Genomic DNA, 12,888 nt, shown 5'->3' on the forward strand with positions numbered 1-12,888 from the left:
TGTCCGTCGGGTTGAATGATGTGTCAAGGGTGGAGAAGTTTGGTGTACAAGTGCGGCTGATAGATCACGGAGTATGTTGGCTTGTGGCTGTGAGAAAGTAAGTATGTGGTAGTGGGGATGATGTCCTTCCTGCGAGGATCATAAGGTCATTGGAAATATGGCGTGAAAGACACTGGAAGTCATCATCATAATGCAGAGGCGTGAACTTAATCCTTTACCACAAGATGACGCTACGAGCGGGACCGGCAATTCGGTCGGAGGTGAGTGGGGTCTTTTATGGAACGACAATATCGATTGAAATTTGTCCACCGGAGGCTGCCCGGCGCTGCTGCGACGCTCCTCCTCACGGGGCAACACGTGCCAATATCTGAAGCGCTTCACAGAGACGAGAGACGTCAGGTCGGCTCTATTCGTGCGCTTTCGAAAGCGAGAATCGGTTGAGATTTCGAGCCCTGCGGGGCGTGGTGGCGAATTTGCAAACAAACAAGGGCCGAGATGCATCTGCTGAAGACTCCAGATATGGGACTCTACTCACAGTTGAGAATATGAAGGGCTCATATCAGTGGGCGAAACGGCTGCAATCGTACGTGAACGACGGCGCACAAGATCAGTACCCCTTCCGCGGAAGTCTATGATGATGTAGTATCCTTTGGTCCTTTGGTGTGGCTGGTCGGCTAGAACCTATCAGATCCGTTGTCATAACGTCAACCCGCCCATTTTCGCATACTTACAGTGGATAGAATGCGCTCATGCAACCACTGTGGCCGAAGCGATGCGACACTGTCCGACGGCGGTAGTGAAGAAAGGACAGAAGTCAGGAGTAGATCTGATAAAAACCGGAATGAAGAAAGGTTTCGGAGGACAAGAGAGATTTTCTTACCACGGGCCGGAATGGATCGAAGCGACAGACGGAAGGGAGAGAGGAGCGTGGAAACCGAGGCCTGTGCGATGAGGGCATACTGTACCTGCACATCCTGCATCGCATACAAAGGACGACAACTTTGCCGAAGACAACCCTCGTACTGTACAGTACTGCCACTCCTTGTACATTCCGCCCTGATGACGAACTCCAGTGGCCAGACAGTACATGCATCTTAGAGCACGGTATTGCGACCAGAACCTATATGCGATAGGTCGCGAGCAGGCAGACGTTGCTCGTCCACAATTGTGTTTTGGGTCTGCTATCCCTCGCGGGCTAGCGCTCCGTATGGATGGGTCATGTAAATTGGACCGATGTCGAATCGATCGGAGCATGTCCGATAAAAGAATTGCACATGAGAGCAAGCGGAACTTTGTCACCAAGCAAGTGCCGAAGGATGACATGAATGTGTACACCGAACTACCAAGGAGTGTGTGCCCTGCACCGTGGCTTCATCGACTTCACCATCCTACTGCACAGCAGTTTGGACGAGGGACAGGAGCATCGCCTCGAATGATGACCGTCGTTGCCGCCTGAACTGTCTAGCCCCAAGATTCTTCACAACGATAAATTTTCTCATCCATCCATACCTGTAACACGCTGGAGGTGTCCGATTGACCTCCAATGAATCTGGACACGGGGCGATGGTGTTCGAGACCTTAGCGCAGCCGGTCATCATGCAGCCCTGAAGAGAAGAAGGGAGCCAAAATTCTCATCTGATAAGCAAGACTCGGCGTCGAATGCCTTCTCCGCACCGCCGCCGCTACCGGCCGGAGTGAACAAGCCCGAGGATGTGAGCGTTTGAGAGCGAGATCGTTATCATCGACCATCTAGATTCACAGCGCACTATCAGCTGGAAGTCTCCCTCCCGGCTATGTCAACACACAATCAGGATCTAGGATGCATTATGATCTACATGCGCTGGTGATCCCCCTAGCCTTGTAGCTAGCAGTCCATCACTCGCACACCGAAGAAAAAAGCGGGTCATCTACGCTGTCCGTATTCATTGGAAACCCCCAATCGCTTTTTCGGCCTGCCAAATATGACAGTGCATGTTGTTGTCTTGTCCTTCAAGACCGGAGGAGTCTCAGCAGCAGTACGTAGAACCGATCGAACAGGATATGGAAACATTCAACAGATGCCAGTGTTTCTCGCTTTCACCAGTGCATATATGACTAATCTGTGAACCTTGTCACTGATGAGTAATTAGCTTGTCCAAGGCCCGGCGGGTGGACAGATCGGAGCCTACACTGTGTGCATGATGGCACTGTCATACACCGATATCGGCGTGAATCGATTCGAATGCATCGTAGGGCAGCGTTTGTTCAAGACATTCCGGCCCGCGCACTTCGCCGATGACCCTCAATGGGCTGAATTACTGTACAGTCGATACATCCACGACATTCCAGCAATCGATGGCTAATGATCGTACCACTCGATCGAAATATATATGTCCTATGGTGGTCAGCGGTTCATTACAAGAAATGTATGTACCCTCCCTCTATGCCCGTGGTGGTTGGTGATGTGTTCCAGCCACATGTCGCTCTCTTGGTCTCGAGACCGTTTCAAATTCTGGCTTCTCCGGTTGTTGCGACAAGCAGACCACCAACCAACAGCCCATGTTCGAAACGGCCTAATCTGATGTCCCTGAAGCAAAGGATAGCAAGCCTTCGCGGATCGTGGTATCTCTGCGCGGTAGACCCTCGATCCTGTAGCGTGGATGCATATGCACTACTATCTATCGCATCGCCGACTCGCGTGAGTTCCTTTCTCCGGTCAACGGAGTGCATCTGTACAATGCCACTGTCTGACAGTAGGATCTTGTAGAGGAGAACAATTCGGGAGTAAGGCTTATGTGCAGACGCGTTAAGCGCCTCCAGCCTCGACGAAAAACCAGGGCCTGATAATGACCAAGATATATGTGGTTAGCCGGAGCCTTGGCATTTTGCTGTAGGGATTGGGTCGTATGTTGTTATCATTCTTATCTGTCCGTTCCCACCCTCTATGCTGTTCAGCACATACTGCGGTTACTAGATCAATACTCAAGTGCTTCACTTTCGAGTGAAGCCATTACAGAGAGGCATTCTCGTGCACCAGACACAGCCTGCTTACACAGCCCGGAATTCATGCCGAGGTATGGATGCATGCACTTCACAGGTAGGACAGATCCGCCACGACGATAACGGACGGGAGTCCAAATGAAGACGACGTTGCTCTCAAACCAGTCTACATAGCACTCAGGTGCACAAGATAAAGATCGGAATGGCGGAGAAGAGCTGTGATGAAGTTAGGATACAAAGCTCGATTTGTGTTGAGATACGCCAGAAGAGTCAGGTAGGTCAGGAACACATCGTACATCTCAGATGTCTCAAGTCTTAGGCGTGCAGGAACGCCATTGTTAAATGACTGCTTCGTGATTCGTGACGTCGTGCTCTTGGGACGGCGTGATCGAGTTCGCCTGTGAGGTACAGACAGCACCTGGAGAGCTCAACGGACGACCACCTCGATGTGAGACGATGGTATCAATTGACCGTACCAGCAGGCTTTACCGCTCATTAACAAGTACGACGGATTAGAGACCTCAAGAAATCTCAGGTATTGATCCTGAACACATCGATGAGAGAGCTGCCCGAAGAATGGTCCATCGTTGAGCGAGAGCCGTGCCGCGCGACAGCTCGGACCGAGGCGGATCGGCTAAGCGTCTTGCCTGGAACAAAGCTGCAGTCATGTCATTGACCTGATATATTCCTCGCTGACCGAGGTGGTGTCGCCGGCCTCTCCGCTCTCATGGTGGATCTGGTTGACTACTGCTGGACTTGTCTCTGCCTTGGGAGTTAAAAGGCTTCCGGCCAAACCTCAGAGATGAGCTTCCGGCTCACTCGCCAAGCTAGCTGGCATGCACCTCTTTTGGTCGGCTGTTCGATTCCCTTCAAGGCCAGGAATCGTTCGAGTCGAGGTTGCTTAGCTTCTGATCTCTTTTTGACGCTACTACGTTGATCTGGCCCGATGAGATAAACCGGTCGAAGTGTACGCTTGCTCGTGTTGATTTGCTACGAAGGTGGGATTTTACAGGTGTGATAGGTGTGGCATTCAACTCGAACGCGGTACATCAGCCTTTCAGTCGCCTCCTCCTCTATATGGGATTGTGAGATCAAACATTATTTTCAATCATCACCGGTCTCCGCTGCTATCGTTTGCATTGCATATTCGACTCCTGCGGAGAATCAGTGTTGGTAAGGCATGACATTTCGATAAGACGCATGCAGACAAAGACATCAAGTGCTGTAGAGTGGGAGGAATGAATTGTAAGGGATTCAGAGTTGATTGATTGATTTATCTAGCCATAGTGCTTTCCGCCTGACCCCATGCTTATCGACTCATTTGCCAACACACCTCACTGTACCTGCCGCGCACCGCTTCTCTGAGTGGAAGTCCCAGAAGAGATAAAGACCAAAGATCCGGCCATTTCCATTGGGATCGTAAGAGATGGCGCGCTCGACAACAAATGTGCGCGCGATCATTGTCGTGACTTGTGGTTTCGATGCCCATACGAATTCGCAGCAACTTGAAGATTTGACTGATGATGATGTTCTTGGTCGTTATTTGTGCCGAGGCGCAGTGGAGATTATATCGACCGCGTGAGTGACGGCGGTCTGATGGCTGCCATTGTGGATGGTTTTTTTTTGGCGCTCAAAGACACGCTGCGTCGACAATCGAATTCATCGTTGTGTTCGGGTCTGATATTGGAACATGGCCATGAACGTGGAACTTGTGTTTGATGGTGCAAGTGGTCACGGTCATGATCGTGGAATGAGATTTTTTGATCATGGAGCCGTGTCGATCAGGTGGGCACGAAGGACGGAGGGACTGTCACGCTCGATGTGGAAGATTGTTGCATATCCAAACCGCCTGTAGATGTGGCTGAGCGGCGACACAATAAAGAGAGGCCGATGGGTTTGGTCGTTGTGGTAAGTCTTGTGTTCCCCGTCCATTTGAGCTTGCGGAGCTTGACCGAAGCACTCTGTCTGTCAACATTGCTCGGCGTTCTTGATCATCAAAACCCAGCAGCGTTGTGGATTTCAGCTGGACTTGTTGCCGTCGGCATGGTTGATCCCGCTTTTTGGTCACCGCTGTGGTGGTGCTGAGGCTGATGCTGTTTTGGTGGTCATCTCCGCTGGTCGTCGTCACTTTGGAGATGCTGATATGCAGCCACGATCGTGCAACCGTTGTTCCTTGGTCTGACTTTTGGGTCGTTGCTGACCGACCACCCTCCACCCTCCATGCTCGAGGTTCAAGTCCGCGAGGACTTCTCCAACAAAATCGCGCGCGCTCTTTCGAAACGCCATCCCTCCCCCCCACGCGATTGCTGTCAACCTCCGTCTATCCAAACCCAAACCCAAAGCCCAGAAAAAGTGACGCACAGCTGGCGGGCCTTGGAAAGAGATCCAAAAGATCCAAGTCCCGCCAGATAGAAAAGCAAAAAAGCAAAAAGACAAACGAACAAACACCAATGACAACAATGATAACGAGTAAACCCAACTCCTACCCCAAAAAACCCCTCATTCGTCCATCCCCAAAAAACCACTTCGAGCCGAGCTGAGTGAAGATATCAAACAGCCCGGCCCGGCCTAGGCCCCAGAAAATTGTTTGCCGATGAGATGAGAGGGGTTTGTTAACCTCTTCCTTCTATTTCTCTTGCCGCCACCACCACATTGATTCGCGGCAGGTTGTTCATGGAAAGCGTCGAGCACTTCCTCGGCGTCCATCTCGACATCGGGAGCCGGAGGAGTGCTCGGTTACGGTGGTAGTGGCGGAGGCGGAGGCTGAGGCTGCGGCGTCTGGGCTTGAGTTCGCAGCATCAGCTGCTCCATCTCTTGCATTCGCCGCTCCAAGTCCCGTTGGAACTTGTCCTGTTCGGCCAACTCCGAGGCCAACGCGGCATTCTCCGCGTACGAAGCCTTTTGTTTGAGTGGCACTCCGACTTGACGCACCAGACGAATCGGACACTTGATCTGAATCTTTGCTCGGAATTCCTTGGCGCCGGCTTATTGCTGACGAGCTTGTATGCCCGGCGACGATTTTCTCGGCGGTCGCTGAGAACCTCCAGTGGAGAAGGAGGACGTAAGGTGGTTCACGCCAGAAGAAGCGATGACACCGTGAGCCTGAACTCGGCTGATAGTGCTGCAAGAACGTACTGCAAGAGTGTAGTACGAGGTTGACTGTTAGCCATGAATGTTAGGCATGCCGTGAAGCAGTGCCGGAACCACGCCGAGAAACTCCAGCAAAGGAGTGAATCAATCGAGTCGTACCGAAAGACACGATGACACAGTAAACCTAAGCCCACTTACAATGGGTGAGATTGAGACATGCCCGAATACATGATAGCACCAGTGAGCGTAAGCTCAGCTGATAGTACTACAATAAAGCAGTACGGAGTCGATCGAAGTCGAGACGGATTGGAACGTGCCAAAAGGCATGACAAAGCCAGTGAGCGTAAGCTCAGCTGACTGTTGAACACCACAACTAAGTAGTGCGAAGGTGACCGAAGTCTAGACGACTTGGTGAAGGTCTCGCGTACGCAAGATGCTCGACCGAAGAAGTCTACAAACGACTCGACAAACACCCTACGTACGTAGAGCGAGTGAGGAGAAGTTGAAGGGGTGCTAGACGATCACCTTGCGGCAATCGAGAAGCCAAATTTGATAATATTTTTGACGGAGAGAGTGCGCATAAACGCACTCTCAGACCGCGAAGAAGAGAAGAGGAAGAAGAGAAGAAAGAGCGACAGCGTGAGTGTTGCTTGTTTTGAATATTGAGAGTCGTGGCAAAGCTCTGACCATCTACTGCTGACACTCAGCGTTACACACACACTTTCACCCTTAGAAGGTCATGATTTCACTTGGTACCCGCTGCAGCAAGTGAAAGCGTTTGTCCGAATGGCGAGGTTTGATACAGATCTTTCTAGTCTAACTTGACAAGCATTTCGTGCTCCCCAGCGTGTATTCATGGCTCTGTGAGGTAAATACGCGTCAAAGATGCTTGTTTTACTACACCAGGATGAGGTGAGGTTGGGCGGTCGGCGGCAATTTATAGATCAACTAGCAATTTTCCACTCGACTAAATCGGGCTGGATGCCCCGACAAATCAATCGTACCTTTGCTATCCTGTACAGACTGTCGATCTGATCATTCACACGACAAAAGAAGCCCATCCTACGTAATTGGTCATCGGGAGTGATGAATGTTGAAGGTGCTGTGCTCATCCATCAACCAAACAATGACGAACCCCAAGAGAATTTGATTTAGCGCTTGACTCGCCTATACGAAGCGCGACAGGTTCATTAGGAGGGAATATATTACCCCGATGAGCACAACAATGTTTCCGCGCAACGCTGTTGTTGTCTTTCGACGCTGCAACATATCGCCAATTGACACATATGCATTGGGTTGTTTTTCAATTCCCAGCCAAGATCAATAAATTCGACGCTGCCTGCCGCTCATGCGTTTTGTCTAAAGAGGGGCCCGAGGGGCCCTCAAGTCGAGAATGCTCCGATCTAACGCTCAACGGGTGTGACCCAGAACTTAGTTCAGAAGACCCGTTCCAACTTCATCGTGTAGCAAAACGAGGACTCTGGTGAATCGTACCGTTTTTTCTCAAATCTGTCCTTTCCCGCCACATGGAAATACTCATTGATAGGACCGCACCACGACGAAAGATATATCACCGCGCCTGTCCATCATGTCGATCCTCTTACCACCTCAAGCATCCACAACAGACGATCATCTGCAAAATCAGCCACCATGATCGCTACGACTTCATTCGCCTTGCTGGCCTTGTCATCGCTCCCTACAGCATTATGTGCGCCAACATTCCTTGGCCCCTTGGATCATGACTTTGTCTCGACCCTCGTCCCTGTCGTGGCAGCCTCGGCGCCCGCCTTCAGCGACATGCTCGCCTTCACCCATAGGATCGGAGAGGGCTTGTATAATCGCGACGTCGACCCAGCAGAAGCATGGGTTAACGATCCCGAGTTTGCAAATTTAGCTATGAACGCATCCATGCCAGCAACGTAGTAAGCACCTCAAACATTTCGCGTCTGACATCGACCACAAATGCTGGCAAATCCATTCTAACCACTATGCAACAGCGACCTCGTCTACCAAAACCTACACGCCGCAACCCAAAGCCCATCGAGCTATCTCACCGTCCTCACCCTCACCGCTTACGACCCATCTCAATGTGCAGCAGCCTGCACCTCCAACAAAGATTGCACCTCCTTCAACCTCTACATGGAGCGTACACCAAGTTCCCCGCCCAGCGAATCCTCCCGCTCTCCACCGGCAGTAACAAAGATCTTCTGCGCCCTCTACACCGGCATTTTAGACGCCAGCACTGCTATCAACGAAGGTCAATTCCAGCTAGATTTTCACGTCGTCATTGCGGGATCCAACGGCTACGTTAGCTCCACTGCACATATCATTCCCACGGGCTTCCAACGTCCAGAGCCCTTCGGCGCCGCCGCCATTGTCGCGCCAGAGCTCTGCGCGGACTCGTACCTCGGACTACGGACCTTCACGGCCAGTGGCGGCGGAGAGAACAACGTCACGGCCGTGCGACGCTGCGCAGCGGCATGTGCGGCGCAGAACAGCAATAACGACAACGGGACGACGCAGGAGGCATCTCCAGCTATCCCTCCAACGATCCGAGCGGCGGCGGTGGAGCCTAGGTCACCATCCCTGTGTACGTTCTTCAACACATACATGCTTTACAATAATTCCGCATCGATGGGAATGTGGCAGTGCGCCATGTACACGGACGCATGGACTGGAACACATGCGACGAACCGGGGGCAATTCCGTGGAAGTGATCAGATTTCCATTGGGGAGAGTTGGGGATATCGGAAGGTCGACGCGGTGGAGAGGAGTGGGGAGCAATGTCCTCCGTCGGCGGCGAGGTGATGATGAGAAGGGCCGGTGGCGTTTCAGATTGACGAATACTTTTGTATGTGTTTGTTGGTCAAGTCAAATTCGGGGAAGACACTCCGATGATATATCCTCGCTATGATGAATAATAGAATCCTTGTTTTGCTTTTGAGCCTGTCAATATCTTCGACGCAGATGGTACGTGTGAAGAAGAGAGAGAACGAGGTAGAGCAGAAGATTCTCTCCTTTCCCCATGAAGCCGCCGATTTGCCTGAGCGCTGTATGTCGTGGTACCTAGGTGGTCACGCTGGGGACCAAAAAAGGGTAAATCTTTGGCACGTAAATCACAGTATGATTTGCCCTTTTTGTCCACCACGTGGTGATTTGGATTTCCTTGAGCGACATATGTTCTACTTTATCATTGGGCTGTTTTATGCGTTCATGATATCAACACCTCTGCATTCGTATTATGCGTACACTGTACCCGATATCATCTCAAAATCATACTGATTTAGTTTCTACTGATTGTATCCGCCCGCGAACGCTCTGATCATTCTCGCTTCCAACTTCAAGATCTTCTCGCTCACATCATTCTCATACCGCCATAAGCTGCCGTGATGATCGTCCATCCGCCCACAATGACTCCCGTGTAATTAACCTTACCAGCGTCACTGACCGGCAGTGAAGGAGGAAAGCAAAATATCACGACGAAAACTGCGAGATAGATGCATGCCGCAACGCAAATGATGAGACCGAGACGGTCGGGGAGGCGAAAGTATCCTCTTGAGGGCGATGTTGCTGAATTTGCTGTCATCGGCGATGCTGTTGTCCATGAGGAAGACTTTATGTGCCGCCGATTCGAGAGTGCGTGTGGCACCAACGCAGCCAGGTATGAGAGCGAAGAAAATACGACGAAAGATCCTGTGATGGCATTGAACGCGGTCGCTGAAGCGAGGTAGATCGTTCCCAGAGCTGAGGTCAGGACTCCTGCGAGCAAGACCACGTTGAAAGGTGCGTTGGTGCGTTCGCTCAATCGCACCAAGGTGGAAGAAAATGGCAAAGCCTTCTCACGGGCGAGTGACCATCCTTGACGACCTGCAATGGCATAAGCACCTGTGGCGCCAAGGATCGTGGGTATGAGAGCAACAATTAGCAGACCGACAGTGGCAGCTCTTGAACCAGTCGCTTGGTAGTAGATTCGTGCCAGAGGAAAGACCGTGCGAGTGGCTGTGATACTAGACAGATCCGGTGCCGTGTAGAACAGAGTGATAAGGTATGTTAAGCCGGTCACAAATGACGCGCCATATTGAGTCAGAATCGTAAAAGGTAAGTTTCGACTTGGTCTGATAGATGATTGAAGTTAGTCGCCATGGACTGGATACTTGTCATCATCATCTTTTACTCACCTCGGGATCTGCTCTGCCATGTGACAGCTGATGTCAGGGGCTCCGACCGCCAGGGCCGCGTTCAGCATACCGAGACAAAAGACAAAACCATCGTTCGCCCATCCTGTTTCATTCTGCCAGTCCGTCCACACGGTCTGGGAATCGGAATACGCGCGACCGGTGATCCGTGGTGAGATGGCACAAATGACCACCGAGACGAACCAGCCACCGAGGCTGAAAAGAACGCCAAATCACTGAAGATGATCGAGCAAATGGTCGGCGAAGAGAACCAAGAAGCAGACTGTGCAATTGCAAACAACATAGCTGCAGAAAATGTGCCAATCATATGCGACAAATCCGGGATTCAAGATCTCGTAGATGGCAAGCGCTTGTAGAGCCATGAAGGAAACGAGTGAAGCCGGTCCGACGATCCATGCGACCCATAGCCAATATCCAGCGAACCATGAGCAGATGCCACCATACCGAGGACCTCCTGTCACGCTTGCCCACCGATAGGTTGTAGCAGTCGAAGGCATGGCAGAAGCAAGTTCAGCAATGGCTGCTGCCACTAGCCAATAGCACATTGATGTGACAATGAAGCCATAGATGACGCCGGCGGGGCCACCATTGTAAATTGCAAGAGTCTAGCACGATGAAAGTCAGAGACAAAGCCCAAGTGACATGCACTTCGTGGTATGCTGCTCCCTTACCAAGCTATTTCCCAATGCGACCCAAGACTCGCCTGTGGTGAAGGCGATTCCACACAATCCAAGCACGGAGAATTTGATCTGTGGATTGTTTGCAAGAGGTTCGCCCAGCTTCGGCGTCACAGATTGGCCCGATGTCAAGCTGGAAGCGGACCTTTCGTCTGGGGCGGCGGTCTTTGGAGTGCTAGATGTAGGCGTGTACGTGACTCCGTTGGAAACGGGGGACGACAAGCTTCGGCGGACTTTCATGATTGTACCGTATGGATTGATGACCGAGTTGGAAGAAACGAGTGGAGGCGTCGAGGATTGCTAGTACGAGCGAGAAGATGAGATCGGCATAGATTGATGACGACCGCACCTCCTTCCAATACTACGTGGACCATCCTCTTCGATACAATATCATGATTCATTGATGCTCGAACTTCCAAAGTTGGCTTGAAATAGTCACTGATGCACGAACCTTGCAAGATGATCGCCGAATGCATGAACAAAACCATGTATCAGCAAATGGAATGACAGCATACTCATTGATTCCCTGAGACGAGTGAAAGGGATCAAGATACTCCAGGGCTGTACTCCACGTCACGTTCGATGCGCCAGGTACCACGGCCTTCCGCCTCCTCTTCAACAGGCATTATGATTCAGGCAAAGTATTTTTGGGTATCGAATGAATGAAAATCCTTGGCGATGGGCGAATAAGATCTGCAAGAAACGAATACGTTTTTCAGGATCTGGCAGCACCCATCGTCAAATCCATCGAATGGGGCACTCGGATGACTGATCGGGAATGCTCATCTCCCGATGATTGATACGACATTTACCTCGTTTCAGAGTCAGGGAGAGTGGGAACACCGTTCGTTTCCATCAAAAAGTGTCGCGTCCTAACTGGCCATTTCGTGGACGACGAGAAGATTTTGTACACAATGCTAAGATGTATCCCTCACGAACGGCAAGATGTTTGGACCGCATGCAGTTCTGCACGACTGGAACGCCTCCATGCCTGCGCCGCATCGGACAAAGGGTCCTGGAATGCCCGACGAGGGAGTTAACGCCGGAGGCCGAGTGACCCGGGAGCTAAGCTTACGATTACTCAAACATGGCTTAAGCCACATCACTGATTTTTATTCACGAATTGTACACGACGAGACACAATGTCAGAGTAGGGGTGCTTCTCATCAATGGTCCCAAGCCTCTTCCGAGACAGTCGCATCGCGAGATTCCCACGATTGACCTGATCCACGAGCTTCGGACACGCAGGTGCGACCTGCTTGTCACTGGCGTGGGTCGCGGGTGTTACCTCTCGGGTACGAACGGGTACTTGAGTTGTGCACAGCGCAAAGATTGACAAGACACAGCACGTGTTGACAGCCGCAGGGTTCGCCAGGGTGTCGCATGGGAAAAACCGTGCCTTGCACTATCGGATGCTTAGCGAAAAAAGCTTGTAGTGAATCACAATGCATGCACAGTGCACATCACGGTCGCGGTGACCCGAAAAGCCATCCTTTCGTTCGGAGATGAGCGTGGATCTTGTCTGGGTTGGAAGCCCAGCCCTGAGAAGATGCGCTTCTAGTCCCCTTGAGGGATTGCTAACGTCAAACACCAGAGCGCGGTCCACCCCACGGCGTGGTCCACGAATTACGTGTCCATAACAACAACAACTTCAACACGCGATGGCACCATCAAAACGCGTCCAAAAGAGCTCAAACGAAGGGAGTGTACTGCTTGCAATATCAGCTTTCAGATCAGGTGACATAGGATCTGTAAATGCTGCTGCAAAAACCTACGGTGTCTCAAAATCAACGCTGCTTCGGAGATTGAAAGGAAGTCCTGCTCGAGAGGACTATATGCCACAGAATAGCAATCTCACTCCAATCGAGGAGGAGATCCTTCTTAATAGCATACTGAAGCAGGATGCCGAAGGGCTGTCGCCTACGCTTGATATTATACGATCTATG

At 51.4% G+C, this 12,888-nt stretch overlaps 5 protein-coding genes across 5 annotated transcripts; 2 read left to right on the forward strand and 3 right to left on the reverse strand.

Moving 5' to 3' along the window:
* Window positions 1–46: 46 nt before the first annotated feature.
* On the reverse strand, window positions 47–1,184 carry K489DRAFT_236727 (uncharacterized protein). Its single transcript, XM_033599851.1, has 3 exons — window positions 732–1,184; window positions 536–666; window positions 47–367 (listed from the first exon to the last, which is right to left on the reverse strand). The coding sequence occupies exons 1-3, from the start codon at window positions 978–980 to the stop codon at window positions 139–141; spliced, it is 609 nt and encodes a 202-aa protein (XP_033459276.1). The 5' UTR covers window positions 981–1,184; the 3' UTR covers window positions 47–138.
* A 671-nt stretch (window positions 1,185–1,855) lies between these two features.
* K489DRAFT_236745 (uncharacterized protein) lies at window positions 1,856–2,639 on the forward strand. Its single transcript, XM_033599852.1, has 3 exons — window positions 1,856–2,015; window positions 2,130–2,405; window positions 2,573–2,639. Exons 1-2 carry the CDS (start codon window positions 1,962–1,964, stop codon window positions 2,340–2,342), a joined length of 267 nt encoding a protein of 88 aa, XP_033459277.1. The 5' UTR covers window positions 1,856–1,961; the 3' UTR covers window positions 2,343–2,405; window positions 2,573–2,639.
* A 3,011-nt stretch (window positions 2,640–5,650) lies between these two features.
* K489DRAFT_371097 (uncharacterized protein) lies at window positions 5,651–6,299 on the reverse strand (the record flags this gene model as incomplete). The annotated part of the gene is made up of 2 exons (XM_033603210.1): window positions 5,651–6,113; window positions 6,268–6,299. The coding sequence occupies 2 exons, from the start codon at window positions 6,297–6,299 to the stop codon at window positions 5,651–5,653; spliced, it is 495 nt and encodes a 164-aa protein (XP_033459278.1).
* Window positions 6,300–7,329: 1,030 nt separating this feature from the next.
* K489DRAFT_432084 (uncharacterized protein) lies at window positions 7,330–9,001 on the forward strand. Its single transcript, XM_033608472.1, has 2 exons — window positions 7,330–7,991; window positions 8,067–9,001. Exons 1-2 carry the CDS (start codon window positions 7,720–7,722, stop codon window positions 8,875–8,877), a joined length of 1,083 nt encoding a protein of 360 aa, XP_033459279.1. The 5' UTR covers window positions 7,330–7,719; the 3' UTR covers window positions 8,878–9,001.
* Window positions 9,002–9,424: 423 nt separating this feature from the next.
* Window positions 9,425–11,182, reverse strand: K489DRAFT_389170 (choline transporter; the record flags this gene model as incomplete). The annotated part of the gene is made up of 4 exons (XM_033606482.1): window positions 9,425–10,184; window positions 10,248–10,460; window positions 10,482–10,870; window positions 10,937–11,182. The coding sequence occupies 4 exons, from the start codon at window positions 11,180–11,182 to the stop codon at window positions 9,425–9,427; spliced, it is 1,608 nt and encodes a 535-aa protein (XP_033459280.1).
* Between the last annotated feature and the right edge of the window lie 1,706 nt (window positions 11,183–12,888).

Source organism: Dissoconium aciculare, assembly GCF_010015565.1.
Source record: "Dissoconium aciculare CBS 342.82 unplaced genomic scaffold K489scaffold_7, whole genome shotgun sequence".
Taxonomy (NCBI): domain Eukaryota; kingdom Fungi; phylum Ascomycota; class Dothideomycetes; order Mycosphaerellales; family Dissoconiaceae; genus Dissoconium; species Dissoconium aciculare.